Below are 25,660 nucleotides of genomic sequence, written 5' to 3' on the forward strand. Positions count from 1 at the left end.
ACCGTGGTATGGCACTCGGAGAAGTGGGCTCGCTTCCCAAGGGTGTCCACGACGACCATGATCGTCGTACCCATGGGCCTCGGGGAGCTCGACAATGAAGTCGACGGAGACGGTATGCCAGCGCTCGGGGGTGTTTCCGTCGGGTGTAGCTCTCCGTGGGGCAGTCTCGGAGCGCCTTGGTGCGACAGCACAAGTCGCAGGTCGCGACGTACCGGCCGATATGGCGAGACATCTGAGGCCACCAGTAGTTCCGGGAGACCAACTCCAAGGTCTTGAAACGACCTGCGTGTCCGGCGACTCGGGTGTCATGGCAGAGCTCGATGATGCGTCTCCGGAGGTCCTTGTCCTTGGGCACGACAATCTTCCCACGAAAGTGGAGAAGACCACCGGAGACGGCCCACTCGTCGGAGCGTGAGGAGCGGGGGCCTCGAGCTTGACCTTGGACCTTTAGGAGTTGCCGGGCCGCTAGTGCGACGGGCTCCTCCAGGTCAGGCTCACCGGAGAGGGCATCGCGAATGTCGCGAAGAAGTTCGGAACCGGGACCGGAAACGGAAACACCCTCGAGTGCGCGGACGTGGAAGAGTTCGGGCCGCAGAAGGACGACGTCCGGAGTTGTCGGAATCGATTCCGTGGTCGGGTCTCCGAGAGAGGGCGTCAGGTCGGCCCATGTCGCGACCGGGCTTGTGGTGCAGCGTGAAGTCGAACCGGGAGAGGTAGAGGGACCAGCGGGCCTGTCTCCGGTTGAGGTGCTGCGTCTTCCTGAAGTACTCCAAATTCTTATGGTCAGTCCAGATCTCGACGGGATGCGCGGCACCCTCGAGGAAGTGTCTATACTCCTCGAGTGCGCGGATGATCGCGAGCATCTCCTTGTCGTGGATGTCGTAGTTGCGCTGGACATCATTTAAGCTTTTGGAATAGAATGCTACAGGGTGCCACTTCCCGTCCGGGGCGGATTGTGAAAGAACCGCCCCCGTCGCATAATCAGAGCTGTCCGCCTCGAGTCGGAAAGGCCGTGCGTCGTCCGGAATCGCCAGGACCGGTCCGAGGTGACCGCGTCCTTGATCGCTTGGAACGCGGAGGCCTCCGCGTCGCCCCAAGTCCATTGCTGGTCCTTCTTGGTGAGCGCAAAAGAGAGAGGACGCGAGGGCCGAGAAGTCGCGAATGAACCTGCGGTAGAAATTAGCGAACCCAAGGAACTGCTGAACATCCTTCTTGTTTCCCGGAGTCGGCCAGGCGGAGACGCCTGCGACCTTGACGGGGTCCATTTCGACGTGGTTGTGGGAGATGATGACTCCGAGGTATTCGATTGACGATTTTTCAAGTCGCACTTCTCCGCCCGGAGGTACAACTTATGCTCTCGGAGTCGGCGCAAGACCTCCTGGACGATCTGTCGGTGTTTCCGGAGGTCGGAATGGGCGATCAGGATGTCGTCCAGGTAGATCATGACGTCTCCGGAAAGGATGAGGTCCTGGAAAATGTCATTCATCATCGTTTGGAACGTCGCGGGAGAGTTTGTCAGGCCGAAGTACATCACCAAGGGCTCGAACAGGCCTCGGTTAGTCCGGAAAGCTGCCTTCCACTCATCACCTTCTTTGATCCGGACGTTGTTGAAGCCCCAACGAACGCCGAGTTTGGTGAAGTAACGAGCGCCTTTGAGCCGGTTGATGAGGTCGTTGATCAGCGGAAGGGGGTACCGGTTTTTGACGGTCATCGCGTTGAGGGCCCGATAGTCCTGGACAAAGCGGAGTCCGCCGTCCTTCTTCTTGACGAAGAAGACCGGAGACGCCATCGGAGACTTGGAGGGGGCGAATCCGGCCCGTCGACAGCCCTTCCTCGATGAACGCGCGTCGAGCTCGCGTTGCTCAAGGGGGAGATGGGGTACACCTTGCAGTTGGCCGGCTTAGCGTCGGGGACGAGTTCGATGGCGTGGTCCCAGGTTCTCCGTCCCGGGAGCGTGTCGAAAGACTCCTTGTTGAAGACGTCCTGGAACTCTTTAGCCCAGTCCGGGATCTCGGAGGGCGGGGGAGCGGAGTTCCTGGCGAAGGCTTCAGCCAGGCGCTGCGAGACAGTACTGCCAGCGCGTATCTCCTCCGAGGGACGGAACGAGGTGTAGAAGATGCGGTCACCATCTTCAAGCTGACCATCGTCATCGTCGTCGTCAGAGTCCGGCGTCAGATCAGGCAGGCCGGAGTCGTCGCCGGAGACGGAATCGTCTCCGTCATCAGACCCAGAAAGGTCCATGGCGCAGACCGAGGGGAACGGGCCGGAGCGGAGTCGCTTCTGGAGCAGCCGGAGTCGCCGTAGCTCAGTCCGTTCAACGCGTTCTTCCTCGCGGCAAGTGGAGCAGCCACGGGGGCACCGCGTCATCTTGACCTCCTTGGTTTCCCAATCGATCTCTGGGTTATGCTTCCGCAGCCAAGAGTACCCCAGGATGAGGTCTTGTTTACCGAGATGGGTGACGGCGAGTTGAACGCGCTCGGAATGGCCTTTGTAGCGTAGGACCAAGTCCGCGATCTGGTTGATGGAGCCAGCATCATTCGGAGTGCCATCGACGTTGAAGACCGGAATCGGCTGCGCCAGGGTGCGGACCGGAATGCCATTCCGAGCGACGTAGTTCGTGTCGATGAAGTCGGAGGTGGCACCACAGTCAACAAGCCCAGAAAGGGAGAGCTTCAACGCACTGGTGGTGGACTCTAGCTCCAACGGGAGGTGGAGGGAGTTTACTCCAGGGGAGGCAGCGACAGTGTACTGCTTGGGCAATTTCTTTTCCCAGGCAGTGAGGCGGCGAAGGACGACAACCGGAGTCGCGGGCGGAGTCGGAGACGGAGTCGAAATGGGGGCAGGGGAGGGTATGTCTTTCGTTTCAGGCTCGTTGTAGGGCAAAGGAATTGATTCGTCATACAAACAAGCGAAACGATTTATGGACGCGAACGAGGGCACACCAGTCACTCGTCGCGGGGGACAAAATCCTCTCCGGCCATCGACTCCGCAGCCGTCTCCGGCAGCGCAGCTGTGTCCGAGTAGCGGGCGATCAACTCCGCTAACATCTCGTCACCGAGTTGTTGGATTACCTCGTCGAGGATGTCCATTGAGCGGACGTCCGCGGGGGAGGGGCAATCCCGGGCGAGATGGTTTGGGTCGCCGCACCTGAAGCAGGCGCGACGAGGGGCACCCCGAGCCCTAGTGCGATCCAACTCCATGGGGACGGGAGCTGGAGGCGCCGGAGCGGGGGCGCGGGCCGCGGGTGGCACGACCGGAGCCACCGGGCGGAAAGGGGCCGGAGCCGGGATGCGGTTGACCGGAAACGGAGTCCGAATCAAACCGCCAGGCGTCTTGGGGGCGGCTGACTTGATCAGCTTGGCCCGGACCAGGGCCTCGTATTGACGGAAGGCCCGGGTGCGCCAGCTAAGGTAGTCCCGGAGGTCCGGGGGGTCGTTCGAGGACGTGATTCCGTTGTTGATCAAGGGGTCAAGTCCGTGGCGGAACTTGGTCACCTTGACCAACCGTCTTCGAATCCGGCGAGGTCCATCAGGTCCTCGAAGTCGTCGGTGTACTGGTAGACATCCTTTGTGCCCATGTGATAGGCGGAAGTCTCCAGTTTGGAGAGAGCATGATCTTGCTCGTTCTCCTCGACGAACCGGAGTCGAAACTCGGAAACGAACGAGCCCCAGGACGGAAACGGAAACGGGGCTTTGCTTCCGTGGCGCTCCGCCCATTGCTGAGCGGGTCCTTCTGCCATAAACGACATGGCATAGCGGACGGCCTTTTCCTCACTCGCCTCTCCGTTGACCACAAAGGCCTCAGGGGCAAGGCGGGCGTAGGTGCGGACCGCGTAAAGGAAAGGCGCGGCCGCGTTTCCGATCGCCGTTGAAGGTGAACGGAGGGTTTGGTCGCAAGACCAATTTTGAGGCGAGGTTGATGTCGCCAAAGAGGGCTTCGGAATCGCCCTGAACCGGAGTCGGAGTCGGAATCGACGTCTCCGGGGGTGGTGTTGTTTGGGGTCCGCCAGCAGTATTAGCGGCGGCAGCGGCAGCGGAAGCCTGGGTGGTGAGAAGAGTAAGGGCCTCAGTTAGGCGGTCGATTTTCGCCTCGAGTGCATCCAGCCGAGTGTCAGCGTCAGGAGTAGCTCCGGAAGGCATGACAGGTGCGGGGACGACAGGAGTGACAGAGGAGGAGGGGACAAGTGGTAGGGGCGGTGACGAGGGCGGAACGGACTCGTATTCCGAGCCTGAGTCAGCGCCGAACCTAGCAATCTTGTCCGGTTGATCCCGTAGAGAGTTTCTTCTGCTGTAAGGGCAACCCCGGAGGCCTGAGATCAAGGTCCTAGCAGGGGAGGATCCAAAGAGTGAATAGAAGTAAGCAAATACAAGTGAGGCTGACCTAGCAGGGGAGGATCCAAAGAGAAGAAACTCTAAGGGTCCGCCTGCTAGGTAGCGGAACTATATACTGCGCTCTTGACGCGCCAAGGTTGATCGTTGCTCCGTGCAGTATGCCTGCGCCATGTCGCAGGCCAGGTCCCAGGGGGATCGCCAGGCGGGGGCGGCGATGCGCCTGACGGAGGCGGTGATGCGATCACCGGAGTCGGAACCGGAGTCGGACCGGAATCGGGATCGTCTCCGAGGGGCCGAAAGGGAGGTTCCCCTGACAAGGCTAAGGTAGGCGACATTTGATTTCATCGAGTGATGTGATGTGTTACTGATGTGACTGATCTGCACAGCCACGCGCGAAATTTGAGGGCACTTTTTTGACCAAGTCGCGGAATGGCGAGATGAGCGCACAGAAATATTTTTGAGATTTTATATAGAAGGAATACAAAGTTTTGGCAGTTTACTTTTGTGTGGGACCCAGTTTCCAAGCCGGCCACTTAGTCTTAGCCTCCCGCAAGTCCTCCTCATATGATGGTGGTAGAGTGCGATGTCCACGATACTTCTTGTTAGCCCAAGCTGCTTCTGCACCATTCAGCCCTCGGAAATATGCATCTCCAAACCGCGAGGAACGTGTTGCAAAACGTCGCATAGACTCAATAGGCACTGACGCAACAGCATCAAGCAGATTGGCACGCAGGTCATCCTCAGATGTTGACTCGGGATACATGCGGTAGATCCGCTTGGCATAGCCCCAGCATTGCTCGATGAAATTGAGCTCAGGGTGGAATTTGGGAAAGAAGAGCACGCCATAGCCGCGTTTCTGGCAGTGTTCCTCCAAGATTGACATCTGGTTCTTAAAGTCTGGCTCCGAATACATCATTTTGCGCAAGCAGCATTTTGTATCCATGGTTGTGCGGCATTTGAACGCGCCGCTGCCGCCACACTGCACAAGATATTTCTTCTTTGTGATAGGATTGATAGAGTCGGGATCAGGGAGGTCGTGGCCCTTAGCACGTCGCTCTTGGATAAGGACTTTAAGCCCCTTGAACGTGGTTCCATTGGCCTGGTAGAGAACCTGGGCAGAGCCATCACGGAAAGTAGCATCCCGCATGTGAACATAAACACCATTGCTTTTGTTGAAGTTATTGGATGGCCCTAGAGTCATGCCAAGTGCGCTGAGTGCATCGGGGGCGCGCGCAGTATGGATGGTCGCATTATCGTAAGCAAAAACATGTCGGTCCTCAGTGTAATCACGGTCGAGGATGTTCATCGCGCGGGTGACCTGAGCAAGAATGGTCTCCGTGGTCTGATAGCCTTCGCGCTTCTTGCCGGGTTTGAGAAGGACACGAGCATCGTCAAATTCACTTTCAATTCTCTCAAAACAGACAACAGAAAGCAGCAGAATGCACTCACCCTCGCACATTCAGCCGCTTAGATCGCAGCCAGCCGTATTCAGGTGACACAAAATCACCAATCATGTCGCTTGCACCTTCTCCCTTTGCCCTAATCTTTGCTGTCTCTGACTCGTGGACCCAACGAGTGGTGCGTCGATCATTTGCGTAAAAGATCGACTCGTCTTGACGCCAGATGGTGTAGGGTCGGCAGTCGAGATTGTCGCTCATGAACAGTCGCATCCGACACTCGTGGTCGACCTCCTCAAATGACGCGTCAGCTTGCCAGTGCCGCGCGCTTGCCTCGTAATCTCTCCATTGTGGGAGAAAGACATTTTGGCGATAATTCACCACATCTGCTCGTTCATGCCCATCGGAATACATCCCCTTCGGCTCCTTCTTCCACCGATAACCCATCTTCTTCATCCAACGTTGGGCAGTACGCACAGAGATGTTGCGCTTGACGCGGAGGCGGGCCTGGAACTCGGGAGTGCGGACGTAGCGCGCGATTTGGTTGGCGGAGACCCATTTGCCCAGACCTTGGAGGTGGAGATGAATTGCGCCAGCCACATCCTCGTCAGAGAGCAGTGACGAGCTGAATTGTCCAAACTTGTGTTCTGGTAAGTTTGTCATGTTCTCGCAGAACGCGATTGACCACTCTCGCAGCTTTCGCGCGAACCACGTCTTCTTCCCTGTCTTCCCACTCGCCATCGCAACGACCTCGGACTGTGTTGTCCACCCTTGGAACCCAACCGCGCAATACAGCTGCAAGAATCGGAGCATCGCCTCAAGACGCGCTTGCAACACCAAGTCTAGCTTGGCTCGAATGCGTCCGTGTCCACCCTTGCGACGCGGGACGCAGTTTGTCGTGAATATTGGCGATGGCTTTGACCACAGACTCGTTGGAGGGCACCCGGGAAGGAATGCGACGAGCGTCAACCTGATTGTTGCGGATTTGGTGCTCGGGAGGAACGGAGGGACATGGCAGGTTTGGTGGTAGGGTTGGTTCGGATGAGATTGCTGGTGGTGGGTGAGCTTGGTCCCAAGGTTCGTCCTCGTCGAGTCCCTCCTCCGCGCGCTCCTCCGCTGACATCTCCAGCGGTTCCGTCGTGATTTCGGTGCCAGCCAGCGGGTCTTCATCATCATCTTCAGTTCCTTCCCCACTCTCTTCAACATCCTCCACCCATGCCCTCTTCCCAAGCGACTTCACAGCCATCTCTGACAGCAGTGGCGCCACCGGTGTCATTTCCCGCAACTCCTGGGCCGGCAACGGTGTCCCTCCCCAAACCCTGGGTCCCTCGAACTCGAGCCTCTCGTTCATCTGCGTTCCAAATGATGCTTCAAGGCCATTCTCGTCGGCGCTGGATTTGAGACCGAGGTCTTCCTCGGCAGGCACCATCTCGATGTCCCCGTCGCTTGACTCCGAGCCGGCATCGTCCACCACAATAATTTTTGCCCTGTTGTGTTCGTCAACTCGCGCCTGTGCTCTCCCGAATGCCTCGAAGAGAGTGCCGTTCCGGACACCCATTCTCTTATTCTCAGCTGCCTCCCGCTCAGTGCGCTCTTTCTCGGCCTTCCTCTTCTCCTGCTGACACCGCTTTGAAGGCTCCTTTCCGATCTTTGTGCTGTAATACTGAACCCTGCGACGTGGAGCAGCGCTGACATGGATGGCTGGACATGATGTTTGGCTGGGAATGGGCTGGCCGGTTGGTTCTAGTGCAGAAACCATACGGCCGCTGACTGGCAGCAGCTTGTCACAAAGCTGCAGCCAGGTGAGGAGGGTGTCCGAGTTGGTGGGGTGGGGAACATCGTCTTCCTCCTCGATTTCGAGTGGCAACTCGTCATCCGAGTCAAAATCTGAGTCAGATGTGGGGTGGTGATGGTCAACAGGACTGAGCAGGGTGTTCAGGTCGTTGGTTTCGTGCTCTTCGTCGCTTGGCACATCTAATTTACGCCTCTGTATTCACTTTTGAGTCAATTTCCAGTGAAAAACTCATAAAAGCACACACCTTGTCCTGTTTCTGGCCGTGAGCACCCAAATTCAGCACTCTTTTTGCTCCTGCTTTACGGGGCATGCTTTCTTAAGTGTCTGTATGAGCCGCAGATGATGCAAAAGTCGGCGGGGATGGGTGGAGACGCGATCACGTGTACGTGACAATGGTCACGTGTCGTGACATATCATGCATTTCAGAGGTGCGAAACTTTTCCAGGATTTTTTGGAATTTGCTCAAATAGCCAGGGAAAAAAATCAGACACACTTTCCAAAAAAGGAAATTATAACTTGACATTGGCAAGAGATACAAAAATTCTACAACCAAGAGTTTGTTCAGGGCCTGGCCCCCTTTTGATTCTAGGTTTTGCATTTCCCAAAAATGGCTTCGTTGCGGCGGAGTAGGCGGGCCATCAAACTCCATCATTGTGATCCCATCACTCGATGAAATCAAATGTCGCCTACCTTATATCTAGCTAGGTTTTGAGTAAAAACCTTATCTATAAAAAATTGGGCTCGTTCACCCGATATGGTGAATCAGGTGACCTTGACTGATGATGGATGGCATCTACCTTATTAAAAATTAACTCAAATAATAATTTTTTTTAAAAAAAAATAAAGCCTGAAAAACCAGAAAAAAAAAGTACTGTCAAATAGTCAAAATGTTATTTTGAAATTCGATTTGCTCTATGTTTGTTGATTTGATTGTCCACAACTGTGCTTTTCTTGTTGCAGTGCATGTGGCTTGGTATGAACTTGGCAATCCATATGTCCAGGAGTTGATGCACAAAAGCAGATATTTTCCTTAGGCATAGAGGAGAATGGCAACTTGATTGCAAATCAATTAGTAAATTACAAATAATAATTACCATATGAAGGAGCCTATGAGATGGTGTGGAGTATTGTGTATAACTAGCTCAGAGGGAGTGTCCAAAAAAAACATGCTTGAAACTGGTTTTTTATCTGCCCTTTCTTTGACATGCTGAATGTTTTTCTGTGGTTCATGCACTGTTCTTGTTTGAGGTGCACAAATGAATTGAGGCTAGTGCTCAAATGTGTCTTGGACGCAGACATCTCCCGTATCAGTAAGCGAATCGCGTCCGAGTCAGTCGCGGTCCCGGGCCGGCCGGTCGATCGGCGATCGACGATCACGGCACCACGTGGCCCATCACGTCAGCATCCTCGTTTTCGTCCGTCCGTTCGTTCGTTTCTTCCTCCCACCACGATGCCGAAAGCGTTCAAGGTGCGTCCCCCCGCTTTTGATTGTGCGCTGAGTAAGCGTTTCATAGCGCAAGGTGTACAAGCCCCCGCCGAATACGTTCTTCGCGTACGTGCACAACCCGTGGCCGTACCTCGACGCGCCGCGCCCCGCCGCCAGCGCCAGCAACGCTAATCGGGGGAGAGGAAGCGGGCGGGCGTGGGGCCCGGCGCAGCGCGCGAACGCGACGCTGGCGTGGGTGTGCATCATGGCGCGCGACCTGTGCGGGGTGCAGCTGGAGAAGGAGGACATGGTCCTGTTCCGCAAGGGCACGGTCAGCTCTTCCCCCTTAGTATACGATTGATGCGAGCGGGTGCTGATGGGGGGTAGTCGGACGACGTGATCGTGCAGATGGAGGCGCCGGCGGGGACGGATCTGGCCGCGTTCGAGGCGCTCCTCGGGGGGCACCACCGCGCGGACTTTGAGCGGGGCGACCCCAAGGAGGGAGACGATGTGTTCAGCGTCGTGTATCGGTACGATTATGCGCTGTATAACGCGCCGGGCCAGAGCGGTACCCTCCCCCTTCTTATCTTGTATGACTAACCAACGCCCGTGCGCAGGCTGGGAGGAGGTGCACGCGACGGCGGACGTCAGCTTCGCGCCGACGAAGCTCCCGAAGGACTTCTCGATCAGGCGCGACGGCGCGTACCCCGCGCCGCGGCCCGTGCCGAAGCTGCATGCGGTGCGCCCGAAGGACGTCGCGGCGCTGCCGGGGCGGCTCGTGCTGGGGCATAAGGACTGTGTTTATGTCCAGCCTGGGCCGGCGGCGGGGCAGCTTCAAGAACCGGCTCCGGTTTTGGAATCCGCTGTAGTGGAAAGAGCGCCAACGCCGAGTCCAACGCCGCCGCCGCCTCAGCTACCACCGCCCCGCTCCGAAGTACTGTTTGTTCGCTGTCTCTCCATGGTGCTGACCGTACTTAGCATGCATTTGTCCCCTACGAAAGCATCCTGCCGACCTCCGGACGCCCCGCCCCGCCAGCACCCAACACCGCCGACACCGTCGAGACCAGCGCGGCAGCACCACGCTCGAGCAAGCTGGGCAAGATCGACCCGGACGACGAAGGTAGCGCCGCCCGTTCCGCAGTAGAAAGCACGAGAATTCTGATGGTGTGCGTCTAGATGCTGCAGCGCAGGCGTACCTGCACGGAGAGCCACCGGATGTCCGTGTGAAGCAAGAACACCACGAATTTGACGATGAGGAGGCGCAAGGCGGGCTGGGCGGCATCGCGGAACTGGTGCAGCGGGAGCGGGAGCGCAGACAGCGCGGCTTGAACGGTGATGGCACGGGGCCGAGTGCCGTCCCGGGGACTGCCAGTGCGCCGGGCGTGCATGTCAAGCAGGAGCCGCAGGACGCGTGCCTCCCGATAAATGCTGAACCAGAGCCAGCAGACCCGGGACAGCTTGAGGCGATGGCACGCGTCAAGCCCGAGCCGTTCGAGCCGACTCTCAGGCTGCCCGTGCAACCACAGCCGCAGCAGCAAGACCGCGCCGTGGACCGAAACAATCGGGATGCATATACAAGAACGGAGATCGACAAGCCCGTCGGCGTGAAGCCGGAGCCGGTCGCGGTGCGCATCCCGCCTGCACCGGCGGCACGCCTGAGTCAGAGAATGGACGAAGATGTGGGAACCAAGCGTGAGGCGATTCCTGCGACCGTCCCCGCAGCACCGGCGGCCGGCGGAGTCTCCCCACGGACGGTGTCCGTCTCCGCGTCAGCGCGTGTTAAACGCGAAAATCTGGACCAGACAATGGAGGTGGACGACTTCCTCCGGGACGCCACGACTACCGTCGTCAAGCGCGAGCCGGTGTCCGTGCGTATCCCGCCTGCGTCGGCGTCCGCGCAAGTTAAACGAGAAAATGTGGTTCACCGAATGGAGGTGGACAGTCCCCGCCCCGGCGCCGGCGCCGGCCGGCGTTCCCCGCCCGGGGATGGAACCACAGTCAAGAGCGAGACGACGTCCGCGCCGATTCCACCGGCGGCAGAACGGTATACCCTCGTCGAACTCCCGCAGACACCCGAGCAGCGCCGCGCGGCGCGGCTGTACGGCGTGCACGCGGCGTCGTACCGGTCGGTGCCCGTTCCCCCGGTGTCGGGCTCGTCTTCCCACAACACCGCGGTGGGCCGCGTCAACCCCGAGGCGGTCGTCAAGCCCGAGCCGCAGGAGCCCGTCGTCCCGATCGAGACGGAGGCGCCCCGGCTGGAACGGCGGACGCGCTTCCGGAACCGCGGGTTCGATCCGTTCGCGGGGTTCGGCGACGCGCCGGGGCCGGGTGTCAAGAAGGAGGAGGGTACGTATGCGAAGCTGTCAGGTGTTCCCGGAGCTGACTGTGTTTGCAGAAGACATGGGGCAGGTGGCCCGACCCGATATCGGTCGCAGGCGTATCAAGACGGAAGACGACGGCACACAAGACCGGGACCGGTACAGGCCGCAGCCGCCGCTGGCCTATCCCGCCTTCGCGTACGCGTTCCCTGGCGCGCCGCAGGCGTATCCTGGGCCTCCGCGCGGGGTGAAGCGCGAGCGCGAGGAGGACGGTGAGTTTTGTTTTCGGGACCGGCGGGGCTGACGGGCGCCGCTAGAACACGGGCTCGGGCTCGGGCTCGGGCTCGGCCGCGGGGCGCAGGGCGGACGGTATGCGGCGCGATACGGTCGGCGATAATAATGTCTGTTCGCGTGGCTTGGTCGGCTGACCGGCTTTATAGGACGCGCGGCTGGGGACGCGTACCGCTAGGATGCATGTGTCTGCTTTATCGACTGGACTGGACGCAACCTGCAAACGAAACATTTGAAAAGGAGAGGAAGTGACGGGAGTTCAAATTCGAAATAGGATGGCTGCTGCGTTATCGAATGGACTGGACGGGACCGGCAACGACAAAACAAATCGAAGAAGTGCTAAAATCAAAATGAATCCTCATCTATGTTCCGAACTTTCAGAGGCACCCCCGGAATCGAAACGGGGAACGTCGATCAGCCTGGTGTTGGACAAGGTGCTCGCTGTGTGGTGCTTCTCAGTATGTACATAGATAGCTGTGTGTGTGTGCTGTTACGTATGTAGTGTCGACAATGTTAACTTGTTATTTCAATGACTTTAACTCAGCAGCAGGAAATGCTTCTAATCCTTGCACAAAAAATGCAGAAGAACGTCAAGTGAGGTCAAATTCAAAATGAATTGACATCTCAACCTTGCAGAGGCACCCCCGGAATCGAACCGGGGCATGTCGGTCTCAACTCCGAGTCGCAGCCTGGTGGTGTACGAGGTGCTTCTCCCTGGAGTCTGGACTGTAGTATGTACATGGGTAGCTAGCTCTGTGTGTGCGTTCATGTAGTGTCGACAATGTTTGTTATTTCAGTCAGGAAAAATGCATCTAATCGTCGTCGTTTTCGTCATGGCGGGGCCGCGTCCAAGTTCGCGTCAGCAATGGGAAAGCACAGGCCATACGCATCCTGCGCGCCACAAACCTCCACGTCCGCCGTCCCGAGCTCGAGGACTGGGATCGGCGCGTCCTCCTCCTCCCCATCTTCGTCTTCTCCGCGCATCTTCAGAACGCCGGCCCGGGGCTCGGGGTTCGGCACGGGCATCGCGATGACGCACGCGACGCGCGTCGTCGGGGACATGGGAGACGGCGGCTCTGAGTCTGGCGTCATGCTGTTATCGGCGGCGGCGGGCCGCAATATCGTCGTCCGTCGCTGGGCCGGCGGCTGGGGGAAGTCCGACTTCTCCGTCAATGGGCCGGCGTCCGCCGGGGCGGGCAGGAGGAGCGCTGCGGAGAGCGGCTGTCGATGCGATAAGCAAATCAATACCAATGATTCCAACGACACGCACCACGATGCCGCCCCAGCTGCAGACCCCGCGTACCTTCCCGTCCTCCGGCTCTATATAGACATCGTGCATCATCGGCCGTGGCCTCGCTGCGTCGGCGTTGGCGGGCGGGCGGACGCCGACGCGGACGGGCCAGGGCGGGCGGGGGAGGAGGCCCAGCGCGCGGAGGCGGCGCCGGCGGTAGACGCCGCGGGCGATCATGACGGCGGCGATGAGCAGCAGGATGACGAGCGTGCCGACGAAGATGAGGACTGCGGCGGGGGATAGGTGGATTGAGTGAGCAGTGAGGAGCGGGGGACGCACGATAAAGTGTGCCCGGGGAGGGCATCCCGCACCCGAGGCTCGTCTGCGCAGTGCACTCCGTCGTATCCGTGTTTGTGTTTGTGCTCGCAGCCGCACTCGCACTCGCACTCGCCATCGGAGGAGGAGGGAAAAGAGAGGGGAAAAGGGTGGGGAAGCGAAGAAGAACCGCCCCGACAGCACGCTCGTTTCTCCGTGTGTAGCCGCTTCAGGCTTCTCGCGTCCTACGGCCCGCGCTAGTCTTCCCCGCACCCGTGTCCACTGTCTGTCTTCGACTCGGCCCATCGAAGTCCCCGTCGGGCCCGTCCTCGACTCCGTGAGTTGCCGCCGCCAGCGCACAGCACGGCGTCTAACCCATCCTCCCGGCGTCCGTCGAGGCGAACAACGCAGCGTCTTCGGTCGGGGAGGGTCTTGTGGCTGAGGGTGGGAGAAAAAGAAGGTGCGCTCGGCCCGGCGAAATAAGCGGTCTCCCGAGATGATGTCATGCTTCGCGGTCACGTCCTCCCACAAGCTCGTAGCATGATTGAAGGTAAGCCGACAAGCGGCGTAGCACAAACTGATTGTAGACTGAAATCAAACTGAGAGGTTTTGGAGAACAAGCTTAAGGCTTCAAGCCCACTTGTTTACTAATTTTCCAAAAGAAATAATTGAATTTCTGGAATTTATAACCAGGCTTGGACTACCTAAAGACTATGTAGATAGCACAGGATTTAACCCTGACTTCAAGACAGACTATGTATGTTTTATCTACCTAGCATACTGCTATGTACTACTACTGTTGGCTTCAAGTAACAAGTTTATCATAACTTGTTTATCGCCAAAAAAGAGGCTGGCCCGGCACATCCGGTTTGACGTGAGAGCCATCAGTGTTACCTAGTCGTGACAATCATTCTCATTCTCGACGGTCCATTAGCACAAACTTAAATCAGTTTGTGAATGACTGCCCACAACGGTGCAGGAGTATAACTATAACCGGTGTTCTAGCAGACATCTTTTGTATCCAAGACATATACTGTAGATTAAAAGTAGTATAGAAAAATTCAACCTTTGTAATATATATTATATACACCAAATGTTCTGTGATCACATCAGCCACCAGTGGGCACAGGATGTAAATCCTGGGAACCTATTACCTGATATGGCAGAGGGTCAGAAAAAAAACTTTCTGACCAGCAAACCTATATCTGTGATTTTGAACTTGAACTCCCCTTGATTATTAGTATGAGCTGGCTACGCAAGGCAAATTCAAAAAATTAAACATGTATTGGATGTACACATTTAGATATATATGTATCCATAGACAAGAAATATGATATATTATTTTTTTTCATAATATAAGAACAAAAGAATGTCTTGGGCCATCAGGAAAAAAGTGGATCAATTGTAAGCGCTGTTAGATCAGATAATCCTGATATGGCCCGTCAAGCACTTATAGAGTACCACAAGTGCTTATAGTGCACTCCCCAGACTTTTTAGGGACTTATATACTATCTAAAAGCACTTGAGCTAGGTCGTAATATAGTCCTAATGATATAATAACTGTAATATCATTCTTTCAACATGTTTACAATTGCAATATCATCCTTTTGCTATACTTGTAATGGTCTAAATTGAATATCTATTATTTACAAGGACGCAAAAGGACTTGCAAGCCTACTGAAAACTTTTGATTTGCAGGGATTGTCTATTTAACCTGGGCATCTCCAATGTCCTCCCCTCTAAATCTGGCTTACCAGAGTTACCAGTCAGAGTCAGACTCACTGTCCTACTCTGAGTCTCTGTCAGAATGATAGACATCACTTCGTCGTCATCATAGGAGATTTAATTATGCTCATCTGTTCTGGGATCTGTGTACTCTATGTATAACAGTGAACAGTATAGGGTCATCTGTTAAAGACAATAGGAATACCTATAATGAGCAAGCAAGAACCAGGATATATGCCTATAACCTTTATCTTCTGGTACTCTTGCTTAGTCTAATGGTTTCACTGTAAATTATAGTGTTAATTTTGTGAGGTTGACAGTTCAACTCTCATAAGAGTAACACTTTACACTCAATTGTTATTATTAGCTGTTCTGTTCATTCCCTGACTGTCCTTCATGAGTATTGTTGAAAGGTAGTCTGTTTGAAAATATTCCCATTCACTCACCAGTAATCACCTTCATTTCATTGGTACTACTTAGATAAATTGTTACTTACTTAGCTATGAGTGCTATAGAACCTGAGTTGATACAGGTGTAGCATTGTCTAGTTGTTTTAATATACTTTCCCTCTAACATACATATGCTGATAAATACCTATAAACCTCAATAAGCAGTTTCTTTTTGTACAAGGCTTTTAGATCTTATAAGCATTGCAGTATACTTATAGACATGGAGATGGTGTATAAGCACATATTATTATCTATAATGCAGTTGGCAGTTTACATGCATTTTGAGGCTTTATATTCACATATTGTAGATTACATACACTGGTAATCAGTTCCCTTTTTTCCCTGCGGCAGGGAAAAAAAGTTATTGGAAAGCTGACCCTTCTATATGGCTTTCAATATCCCTTTCTTTGTAATACAAAGGATATATATTTCTGTTCATTCTATAAATAAGCTGTTTATATACATGTTTATCTGTCATACAAAAGAACATATTTCTGCCATGATAGCAGATAGAAAGAACATCTAAAGTGAAAGGTCTGCTCACATGAAAGGGGTAAGGAAACATCATCTTTCTGACTGTTTCAAAAAAAAAAAAAAAGCTCTTTGTTCTTGTATGAAAGGGGAAACAAATGATGTCCTTTCTGCAAAAAATATAAAGATGCTGTTTTCATGTCAAGGAAAACATGAATATAAATATCTTCTTTGTTTTCAACAAATGGTTCTTTCTGCTGCAAAGAAACAGTTATACAAATCTAAATAGATGAACTTTTAAAAATCTAAATGGATGAACTTTTAATTGTGTTAAGTGCTGTGTAAGAACCAAAGGGAAGTAGCAGAAAGTCTGAAGGGAACCAAGTGGCTATCACAAGACTATATCAGAGTGAGCGACTACACATCTTGCAGGCCAAAAGCAAGTCTGAACAAAATATGTAAACTCCAACAGATACCTTCGGAGAAGCTGAAGATGATAAAGGCTTAGAACGCACAGGGAGTCGGATAAGAGCGGGGAGCGAGGCAAGAAACACTAATAACAAAACTGAAGTACAGGAGTGTAGAGTATAAGTATTTATACTAAGTGGTAGGCATAAGGCATATGACCTCGCAGGGAGATCCAATGTGGTCTGCAGGATCTCCCTGCGGGTTAAGTATAAAGGCATAGTAAGTAAGGGGAACGAGAAGACATACATGAGGCAAGGAAAACAAGGCGAATGCCGAAAGGACAAACCAAAGTCCAAATGGGTAAAGATCCGAGTTGATGGTCGGAGGGTCCGTACAGGTCCGAGTGAGTCTGTGTGCAGATTAACTGTTTGAAGGGAAACACTCAGATACCTTCATCACGTAAAAACCCTGTTGCGCTCCAAGGATAAGCTCGGAGCGTCTGAAGATGCATGGGATATAACAGCGGCTGTGAACCATGCAGATAAAGGCACCCAGAACGATACCTATGAATAGTTTGACTAGGAGGTCAGAGGTCAGGTGGGGTATGTAGGGACGTTTCGGAGGAACCGAGAGGATCTAGAGCATTCGTTGGATGTGACGATCGAGGCACGGAGAACCCGCATGCACCGCAATCATTTCTAAAACCAACTCACCCTTCACAAATGCATGGAGGTTGACGACAAGACCTTCGAGGCCACCATGCGGGACGATTATACCATGGCTAACAAGGCCATGTACGCACAATGTTGGAGGGATTGAATTCATACTGAACAGTTAGTGGACTATAGAGCAGAACAACGACAGATTGCATTAAGGCTTCTCACGAGTGTCATGGATAAATACCTGTACTCTACCTGCAGGTAATTTGGGCTTCAAAACCAATACCTGCATTTGCAGCATCCGTGGGAAACGGGTACCTGTACTCACGGATACAGGTACCTGCACAGGTTATCCACGGGTATTTCATATAAAAAATCAGGATACTAAGGTATATGGACAATATAAGCATCTTATATAGGATGTAGTATCAAGTAATACACTGCTATGGACACCATAGGACATAGGAAGACTGTAGTGACTGAAACATATACAAGATAATAAATACTATGATCTTCCAAAGTCATACCTGTACTCTTGGCATCCGTGGGAAACGGATACCTGTATCCGCGGATGTCAAACCCACGGATGTTTTCCTGCAGGTAGCTGTGCAAACATCCGCGGATATTGACACTCGTGCGGAGCTTTAGATTGCATGGGATCAGAGAGAAGGAGAGCCAAGTCACAAGTTGGGCAGCAGTTCGGACAAGCCGCCCAAGAAGAAGAAGAAATCAAAGTCCAAGTTGAAGAAGACTTCGGACAAGGGTGGAGGGGCCGATAAGGGTGAAGGATCATCCAAAAGACGCATAGACTAGACGATAGAAGCCCAAATGTAAAATAGAATACTGCAAGAAACCAAGTGACGAAAAAGACCAGAGTGACCAAGAGTAAGAAGTCAGATGGAGAGTCCAAATGGCATTAGTAAGTAGTCAGGCCCAGGTTTCTGAGAATATTTCTTGTGGAAACTCTCAATAAGGCCAGGTGCATCAGCAATGTCATCAGTACCAACCCAGGAGTATTGCACTGAATGCTATCTGCCCACCAGTGTGGGGCTGACTAGACCGTGATGGGCCGCTGTCACTTCTTTGATGACCTACTACCAGTGGGAGTCTTCTTCTTTGCCTTTGCCAATGGCGCTTGCTTTTGACGATGGGCTGGCTGGCCGGGCATGGGAGACAAGAGGCAAGAGGGCAGGCTTCGGCAATCGCACGGCCATGTTGATAGGGGCTACATAGGACAGAAGGTGTTCGGATGGTACAAAGAGGGTGCATACCGACTCATAGAGTCGGTATGCAAACAAGGCGTTTGGACGTGACAAACGGCTTCCCATCAAATCTCATTCGGACTTCACGTTCGGAGCCCCGTTTGGTCATATTTGACCATACCTAATTGATTTCGTAGGGGCTAAGGAATTATTTAGAGAACTTTAGAGTTGGTTGGTATATATTTCGTTAGGACATACTGTACTATTTAGATCAAGTGTCCACAACTTTTTGATTTTTTGGACCCCAAAAAATTTGTTTTGATTTAAGGCAATTTTTAACGATGAGTTTTTTGGTCATTGTAACGCGTAACGCAGACACTTAATCTAAATAGTACAGTAGACTGAGTCGCCAACTGTGCGGGATACGCTTTCGCTGACAGTCGCCGGTCAGCAGTCTCCAAGTAATTTGTTTGCATAGGAACTCGTGAAGCAATCGAAGTGAGTCAAAAATACCGCCCAACAAGCTCATGAAGAGCAAAAAACCCCATTGCACTATTAAACAATGAAAAAAAGATGTTATACACTAGGCGTGGCCAGTGGCCCAGTGCGTGCCAATACCTCGAATTTCCTGTTCGTATTTGTGATATGTGTTGGCAGTGGACCTCACGACTGTGCTGGTGCTCGAGCCTCGTCCAGAGGGGCATAGGGGACACGTTCTCCGCGCCATATGTCATGTTCCCATTGCACAACATGGGGACTTACTGAGATGCTGGCACAGAATGCAGTCCGCTTTTTTGATGGTTATTCAGTTCACTGTCGCCACAGGATGACAGTCAATCCAACACCTGTTCCGGGCTCCGTTCTACTCCGCAGGGTGAGCAAGCTAGTGGAGGCCCTGGGACCTTGGGGACACATCCAGCACACATCCAGCCAGGGAGCTTGAACCACCAGCATAGCCGCGTCGAAACGTCCAGAACACCGCCAACGCTGGTGGACTGAGCAGCCCAAACTCGTAAGCAGAATTGAGTAAGCAAGAGGGCGAGACAAGTTAGAGGTCGCGCTGTATGCACTGTGCACACTGGCCAGATAGTGGCGTGTGCACGCTGGAAGGCAGTGGGGATGCAGTGCACTTAGAGGTATAAATTAGCAGCTTTTGTAGACTCTAGGACAGTGAATACGAGTGCATGGCTCTGTGCGGGTTTATTTGGATTATCGCTATTCTTATTGTTGTTGCCGTTATCGCTGTTTCGTTATCGCCGTTTGTGTTGAAGAAGCTCTGTCATTGCATCCTGTTGTTCCGAGTATCCGCCCGCTGTCCCATCTCCCCGCCCACTGTTGATTTGGTCCCGCCGTTATTTTGCTTACTTAAACACCCCAACCCTATTGTTCCGAGCCGTTAAACATGTTTTTCTGGATTGCAACAGCTATATACTTTAGCTGGAACCCCCGTACTTGTGCGCATCAGCTAAACTACCCACTCACCTCAAACTCTGACGTGATCTGCTTCTGAACCGGTCTGATCCAAGGGATCGAGACTTGGCCCTAGTGTTCGTCACGGGTGGCGTGACCCGTGACGGGCCGCGAGGACGGGCCGGTGCGGGTACGGGTACGGGCCTGGTGCCTTGAACCCGCTGGCCCGCACCTTGGCCCGCCGGGCCCGGCTGACCGGCATACCGGTGGTCGGCGGGCAAGGCCGGGAGCTGTCGCGTCCCTTGAACGGAGGTCTGGCCAAGGTCCGGGCAGCCCAGCCTCGTTGTCAGGCGATAACTCGACATCGACACACATTTGGCAGTGCATCCGGCGAGATCCGCCGCTGATCAGATCGTGCGGGCCTTGGGCAACCGGGCTACCCGCGGCCCGCCCGCCAAAGCGCGGGTACCCGCACCCGCCGCCACGGGCCCGGGCCATCGGCGGGGACGGGTACGGGCCACCCCGGATTTACCCGCGGGTGGCCCGTGACGAACACTACTTGGCCCGCGTGTTTTGGTGTTAAGCTCCCTGGTTTTGTGTTCTGTTGTGTTTGTGTGCTGATTATAGTATGTTGTGTTGGAGTTTTCTTGCGTTTCACTGCGCCATCCCGACGCCGAGCGGGGTCCTGTTGCTCCCCGTCACCACGCCAAAAACACCTGGGTACTGACAAGCTTTCTCACTGGTGTGAGAAAGAACAAGAAAAGCAAGAGCCCTTCAAACTGCTCTAACTGCAACCAAAGGCTACAGCACAACCAGAGAGGGAGAAGAAGAGGAAAGACTTTGAACTCTGAGAGAAACTCTGCTGGGGAACCATATGATATGGAAACTGAACTAGAGACAGGCTTATATACCCTACTAACTAGGAGCTAGGAGAAGGAACAGGAACAGGAACTGTGAGGAAACATATAGGAACTATGGAACACACAAAGGGAGAGATCAGGAACAACTACCAAATATGAACAAACAAGCAAAAACAAGCAACAACAAGCCAAAGGCTTGTCAGTACTCATACTGGAAGAGCTGGCGGCAGAATTCCACCGCGCTGAGCACGATTGTGTTCACCCCGGAGCCGTTCGATCCCGCCGGGCCCATCATCCCGGGGAGGGCGTTGGCTCGGCTCCGGGTGATAAGTGGATGATATGCAGACAGTTGCTATTTTTTTGGTGTATTCGTAGTTTGTAAGGTGGGACGTGAAGTCTGGATAAAAACCGCTGGACATTACTACGATAGAGGCAGGTACATGTTGTAGTTGCATGCAGTGTACTGGAACTTGAACATTTGAGTGCTCCTGTACATGTATCAAGGAAAATGCAGAACTCGCAAGTTATTGAACAAACGTCCGAACTGGAACATATGTGTTGCAGTACAAATGGCGGCCTTGAGTCACGGCACGTATGGCGGCGAGGAGGCGAACGCATGCTCGTCGACATAGCGTATGACCCGTGGGGGCGGCTGCGCATGGCGCGCCAGCATCCCGCGCCCCCACACGAACTCAACCGTGTCGCTCTCCCGCGAGTACCACCCGCCGAACTTGTACGTAATTGTTTCCAAATACGGCAGCGCGGCGAGCAGCCGGTAAGCAGAGTGCGCGGGCGGGCCGGGGTGCATCCCCGCGTAGTAGTAGTCCGTGAAGAGGCACAGGTGCCGGAGGGGGAGCGCGCGCAGCGCGGCGAACAGCGTCTCGCCCTGGAGCGGCATATCAGCGCAGTTGGGCTTACTCGGCAAACGCTGACCTGCGTGAGGTCGACCATCATCAGGCGGTCGACACCGCTATCCGGCGCGGGGAAGCGGATCTCCAGCGTGTGCAGCGCCGGCGCAAGCGCCGCGATCGCGTCGACGAAGCCGGCCATCGGCGCGAATTCGCCGATCGTGACGTACAGCGTGCCGAGCGCCGGCAGCGTGCCGAGCTGGGCGAACAGCACCGCCCACCGTTCCTGCGGCGGACAGAACTCGCGCATCGCCCCCAGACCCGCCGGCGGGCCGGCGACAATGCGCAGCGGGGGGGCATCGGGGTCGCGGACGTCCCAGAGCGCGAGGAGCTTGAGCGATGTCAGGCGCCGCGGGAGGCTGTGCAGCAGCGGGTCGTCGAGCGCGGTGTTGGAGAGGGCCAGGGAGCGGAGGCTGTCCAATACGCCGGCGGGCAGGGAATCTGGCGGGGGACAAGGTCGTACGGCGGGAGGCGCCGCGGCTGACGGTATGCGTCGGGTGTGAAGAGGAGCGAGAGGTCGCTGAGGGCGGGCATCCGCGGCAAAAGAGCGCTGAGCGGAAGATGCTGGAGGGGCGGGTGCTCCGTCACACTGAGCGTGGCCAGGCGGGGCCATTGAATTTTGAGCACTTGTCGCGGGAGCAGGTCGCCAGAGACGGTGAGACGGCGAACATTGGGGCTTACGCTGAGCAGAAGCTGGCTGACATTGTGCGCCTCTGTATTCGTGTCGACATCCGGGGCACGGGTGACCGTTGTGAGTCCGGCGACTCGGATCCGCAGTGTCAATGAGTGAAGAGCCTCGAACCTCATGAGAGACGGGTCCAGCCGCCCATCGTCGATCTGCGCCTGGTAGATGTGCAGTGCGGACAGGGCGGGGAGAGCGCCGAGGGCATAAAAGAAGTCGGGCGGCACAGCGCGCCGCAGATAGAGCGTGACCGTGGTCAAAACCGGCATGTTCTCCAGCGCCACAAGCAGCGTGTTGTCGACCGCGATCGGGCGCGCCTGGGCATGAGAGTAGTCGCGGACGTAGAACGTCCTACGAGCCTGAGAGTCAACACGTGGTTCCACTACCGCACTTTTACCGCACCTGACGAAGCGCCACAACGATGTGGGCGGCACAGACGACCCACCGTGGCTGCTCCCCGCATTATGCAGCGTGGCAAACGTCCAGGGGGCCGCCGCGCGCCTCAGCCCGCGCGAAGCCGTGGCGACCGCGAGCGCACAGCGTCGCGAGAAGTCCGCGTACTCCGTGCTGGCCACCGTCTCGGCGTCCGCCTCGGCTGCGAGGCGGAGCGCGTCCAGGATGGCGTGCAGGATCTCGGTGGGCAGGGTCTGCAGAGCGGGGGCCTCCGAGTCCATCGATGGCACAGTCTCGGTGAAAAGAGTAAGTACGGCACCGTGACAGGCACCGTGCAGTTTTCAGACTTGTTTTAGACCGAATTTGTTATAATCTCCCGCCTGGAGGCCGAGAGTAGTACTATTAGTATTACTTATGCCTCCTCCTCAATCCACCGGTGTCGGCAGGCTAGTGTCAGCCCGCGTGAGTCTGGGAGTGGGACCCGGTCAAATACAGTCAGTCGTGCGCCGGGCCCTGGCACGGCGATCGACGATCAGATCACCGCACCACGTGGCGCATCACTGTGACGGCAGCATCAACCTCGTTTTTCTTCCTCCCACCACCATGCCGAAAGCGTTCAAGGTGCGCGCCCCGCCCCGCCCGCCCGCCCCTCCGTTCCTGACCGCAGACTGCTCGCAGCGCACAGTGTACAAGCCCCCGCTCTCGCGCAAGCTAGGCAAAAGCGACCCGGACGACGAAGGTAGCGCAGCCCCTCCCGCAGGAGAAGGCACTCGAATTCTGATGGTGTGCTTCTAGAAGCTGCGGCGCAGGCGCACCTGCATGGAAACAAGGAGGAAGACACTGGCTTTGGCTCGTCGGGCGTAGGGCTGGACAGCGGGCTGGGCGGCATCGCGGGCTTGGTGCAGCGGGAGCGGGAGCTACAACGCGCATGGAATACCGACAACGCCTCGCGTGCCGCGGCGGCGACTGCGACTGCGACTGCGACTGCGACTGCGCCAGGCGTACAAGGCAAGCCGGCGGTCAAGGCCGAGCCTGCGCTTCCCGTGCGGCAGCATGCATATACGAAAATGGACGTTGACAAGCCCGTCGACGGCAAGGCGGAGCCGGGGTCGCTCTGCGTCCCGACCTTCGGATCCGGAGGGGCGCCGGTCGGTGCAGCTGTCAAGCGAGAGAGTCTGGAGGTGGACGAGTCCCTCCGGGACGCGACTAGTAGTAGCACGGCCCTTAAGCGCGAGCCGATCCCCGCGCGCCTCCCACCTGCCGCGACGCCTGCGTCTTTGGATCAGAGAACGGAGGTGGACAATTCCCGCCCCGGCCCCCGCCGGCGTTCCCGGCCCGAGGATACCACCACAGCGACCGTCAGGCCCGCGGCGAGTGCTGCGCGGGTCCCGTGGGCGGGGCGGTTCACGCTCGTCGAGCTGCCGCAGACGCCCGAGCAGCGCGGCGCCGCGCGGCGCTACGGCGTGCACGCGACGTCGTATCGCGCGGTGCCCGTGGCCGCGGTGGAGCCGGTGCCGGTGCGGGCGCCCATCGCGCCGGCGCCAAAGCGGTTCACGGTGGTCGAGCTCCCGCAGACACCCGCGCAGCGCCGCGCGGCGCGGCTGTGCGGCGTGCACGCGACGTCGTACCGGGCAGTCCCCGTCGCCCAGGCCGAGCCGGCGCCTGCGCCTGCGCCGATCCCGCGTCCACCGGCCCCGGCGCCCCAGCGTTTCACGCTTGTTGAGCTGCCACAGACGCGCGAGCAGCGGCGCGCGGCGGAGCGGTACGGCGTGCACGCGCGCACGCACCGCGTCGTGCCGATCGGCCCGCCCGACTCGGAGCCGCACCGTGATGCTCCTCCTGGCCAAAGACGAGGGGCTAGATGTTAGGGTCTTGATCGAGAATTTTTTTACGTGCTCGCTGCCTATATAGTCCAAAATGATAAGCGTTGTCCGAACAGCAACCGACTTGCGATAAAAGTGGGGAAATGTAAATTACATGGAAGATTTTACTTCCGCTTTGGCCGCCATGCTTCGTTGCTTTCCAAAACGGTCACGGGTCGGGACAAAACCACCTACATTGGCAAGGTATACTTTTAGTTATCGTACAAAAATTACATTATCTACGAGAAGTGCTTGAGGACACCCTCCTTGATGAACTGGTCGAGCGTCGTTCGCGTCGGAATGCGTGCCTTGACTCAAGGCAGTTATTTATCTGCAACGCATATGTATGCTTTAGAGACTTGTGTCCGGACTCCGAACGTTTAACATCAGGCTTGAATAACTTGCGGAGTACGAGTGTTTTCCTTGATACAATACAGAGCAATCAAATGTTCAAGTTCCAGTAGAGTGGATGCAACTACAACATGTACCTGCCTCGATCGTAGTAATGTCCAGCGGCTTTTATCCCGACTTCACGTCCCACCTTACAAGACGGATACACCAAAAAATATCAACCATCTGCATCCTCAACCTATCGCCCCGGAGCCGCGGCAACGTCATCGCCCATGCTGTCCCCGGGATCGAACGGCTCCGGGGTGAACACAATCGTGCTCAGCGCGGTGCCGGTGGTGTCCTGCCGCCGGCTCGTCCGGTACGAGTCCACCGGCGTTTTCGGGGCGGTGACGGGGAGCGACAGGACCGCGCTCGGCGTCGGGATGGCGCAGTTGATCGTCTGGTTGAGCTTGCTGCGGATGCTCTGGCGCGAGTTCAGGCTGCGTTTGCGTGAGACGGTCGCTGAAAGAGAGAGGAGATGGAGGGAACGGACGTGGCGAGGAGGGCGTTGGTGTACAAGCGGCCGAGGGAGAAGTGCAGTGCCTGTGGATGTGGATCAGCGCGACTGCAGGGGAATTTGGACAAGACAGACGATGTATATAAAAGAGTGGCGGGATACAAGGTACTGGTAGACATTAGCGCTGTGGAAACAAACAGGATTTCGGCACATACGGTAACCAGGCAAGCAATGGCCAGGAAGCTCGTCGCCAGTCCCGTGGCGACGGTGAACTGGATAACTGTCGAGAAGACGGACTGCATTCTGCGCCAGCATGCCAGTAAGTCCTGTGTTATGCAGTGCGAATATGACATACGGCGCGGAGAACGTGTCCCTCATGCCCTTCTGGAGGTAATACACGAGCACGAGCGCGATCGTGATGTCCACTGCCGACGCATATCACAACCACGAACGGAAAATTCGAGGTGTTGGCACGCACCGGCCGCGCCGAGCGCGAACAAGACGACAATCTCCGTGGTCAGCGTGCCCAGGAACGACGTCCGCGGATGGATCGTGTTCTGGACGCCCATCGTCACGTCCACCGCGAACGTCGTGAGACACGCGGCTGCCAGCAGCGCCGCGAGCCACACGTTTTTCTTGCTGAAGATCCATATCCTGCGCTCATTCAGCCAAGAATCGAG

At 55.7% G+C, this 25,660-nt stretch overlaps 7 protein-coding genes across 7 annotated transcripts; 2 read left to right on the forward strand and 5 right to left on the reverse strand.

Annotated features, from left to right (window-relative positions):
* Positions 1-4,827: 4,827 nt before the first annotated feature.
* Positions 4,828-6,469, reverse strand: MIND_00932800 (uncharacterized protein; the record flags this gene model as incomplete). Its single annotated transcript, XM_037365952.1, has 2 exons — positions 4,828-5,731; positions 5,781-6,469. The coding sequence occupies 2 exons, from the start codon at positions 6,467-6,469 to the stop codon at positions 4,828-4,830; spliced, it is 1,593 nt and encodes a 530-aa protein (XP_037217364.1).
* Positions 6,470-6,545: 76 nt separating this feature from the next.
* On the reverse strand, positions 6,546-7,833 carry MIND_00932900 (uncharacterized protein; the record flags this gene model as incomplete). Its single annotated transcript, XM_037365953.1, has 2 exons — positions 6,546-7,715; positions 7,768-7,833. 2 exons carry the CDS (start codon positions 7,831-7,833, stop codon positions 6,546-6,548), a joined length of 1,236 nt encoding a protein of 411 aa, XP_037217365.1.
* Positions 7,834-8,973: 1,140 nt separating this feature from the next.
* On the forward strand, positions 8,974-11,736 carry MIND_00933000 (uncharacterized protein; the record flags this gene model as incomplete). Its single annotated transcript, XM_037365954.1, has 9 exons — positions 8,974-8,991; positions 9,038-9,280; positions 9,337-9,517; positions 9,567-9,883; positions 9,928-10,069; positions 10,126-11,295; positions 11,345-11,539; positions 11,585-11,653; positions 11,708-11,736. The coding sequence occupies 9 exons, from the start codon at positions 8,974-8,976 to the stop codon at positions 11,734-11,736; spliced, it is 2,364 nt and encodes a 787-aa protein (XP_037217366.1).
* Positions 11,737-12,389: 653 nt separating this feature from the next.
* Positions 12,390-13,243, reverse strand: MIND_00933100 (uncharacterized protein; the record flags this gene model as incomplete). Its single annotated transcript, XM_037365955.1, has 3 exons — positions 12,390-12,779; positions 12,829-13,076; positions 13,129-13,243. 3 exons carry the CDS (start codon positions 13,241-13,243, stop codon positions 12,390-12,392), a joined length of 753 nt encoding a protein of 250 aa, XP_037217367.1.
* Positions 13,244-20,871: 7,628 nt separating this feature from the next.
* On the reverse strand, positions 20,872-22,552 carry MIND_00933200 (uncharacterized protein; the record flags this gene model as incomplete). The annotated part of the gene is made up of 4 exons (XM_037365956.1): positions 20,872-21,174; positions 21,222-21,637; positions 21,682-22,229; positions 22,281-22,552. The coding sequence occupies 4 exons, from the start codon at positions 22,550-22,552 to the stop codon at positions 20,872-20,874; spliced, it is 1,539 nt and encodes a 512-aa protein (XP_037217368.1).
* Positions 22,553-22,859: 307 nt separating this feature from the next.
* On the forward strand, positions 22,860-24,139 carry MIND_00933300 (uncharacterized protein; the record flags this gene model as incomplete). Its single annotated transcript, XM_037365957.1, has 3 exons — positions 22,860-22,892; positions 22,950-23,010; positions 23,067-24,139. The coding sequence occupies exons 1-3, from the start codon at positions 22,875-22,877 to the stop codon at positions 24,137-24,139; spliced, it is 1,152 nt and encodes a 383-aa protein (XP_037217369.1). The 5' UTR covers positions 22,860-22,874.
* A 583-nt stretch (positions 24,140-24,722) lies between these two features.
* On the reverse strand, positions 24,723-25,549 carry MIND_00933400 (ANK-REP-REGION domain-containing protein; the record flags this gene model as incomplete). The annotated part of the gene is made up of 6 exons (XM_037365958.1): positions 24,723-24,963; positions 25,017-25,066; positions 25,116-25,148; positions 25,196-25,283; positions 25,336-25,405; positions 25,459-25,549. 6 exons carry the CDS (start codon positions 25,547-25,549, stop codon positions 24,723-24,725), a joined length of 573 nt encoding a protein of 190 aa, XP_037217370.1.
* Positions 25,550-25,660: the final 111 nt, after the last annotated feature.

The sequence above is a fragment of the Mycena indigotica genome (assembly GCF_014461135.1).
Source record: "Mycena indigotica strain 171206Taipei chromosome Unknown Mind.scaff0008, whole genome shotgun sequence".
NCBI lineage: Eukaryota > Fungi > Basidiomycota > Agaricomycetes > Agaricales > Mycenaceae > Mycena > Mycena indigotica.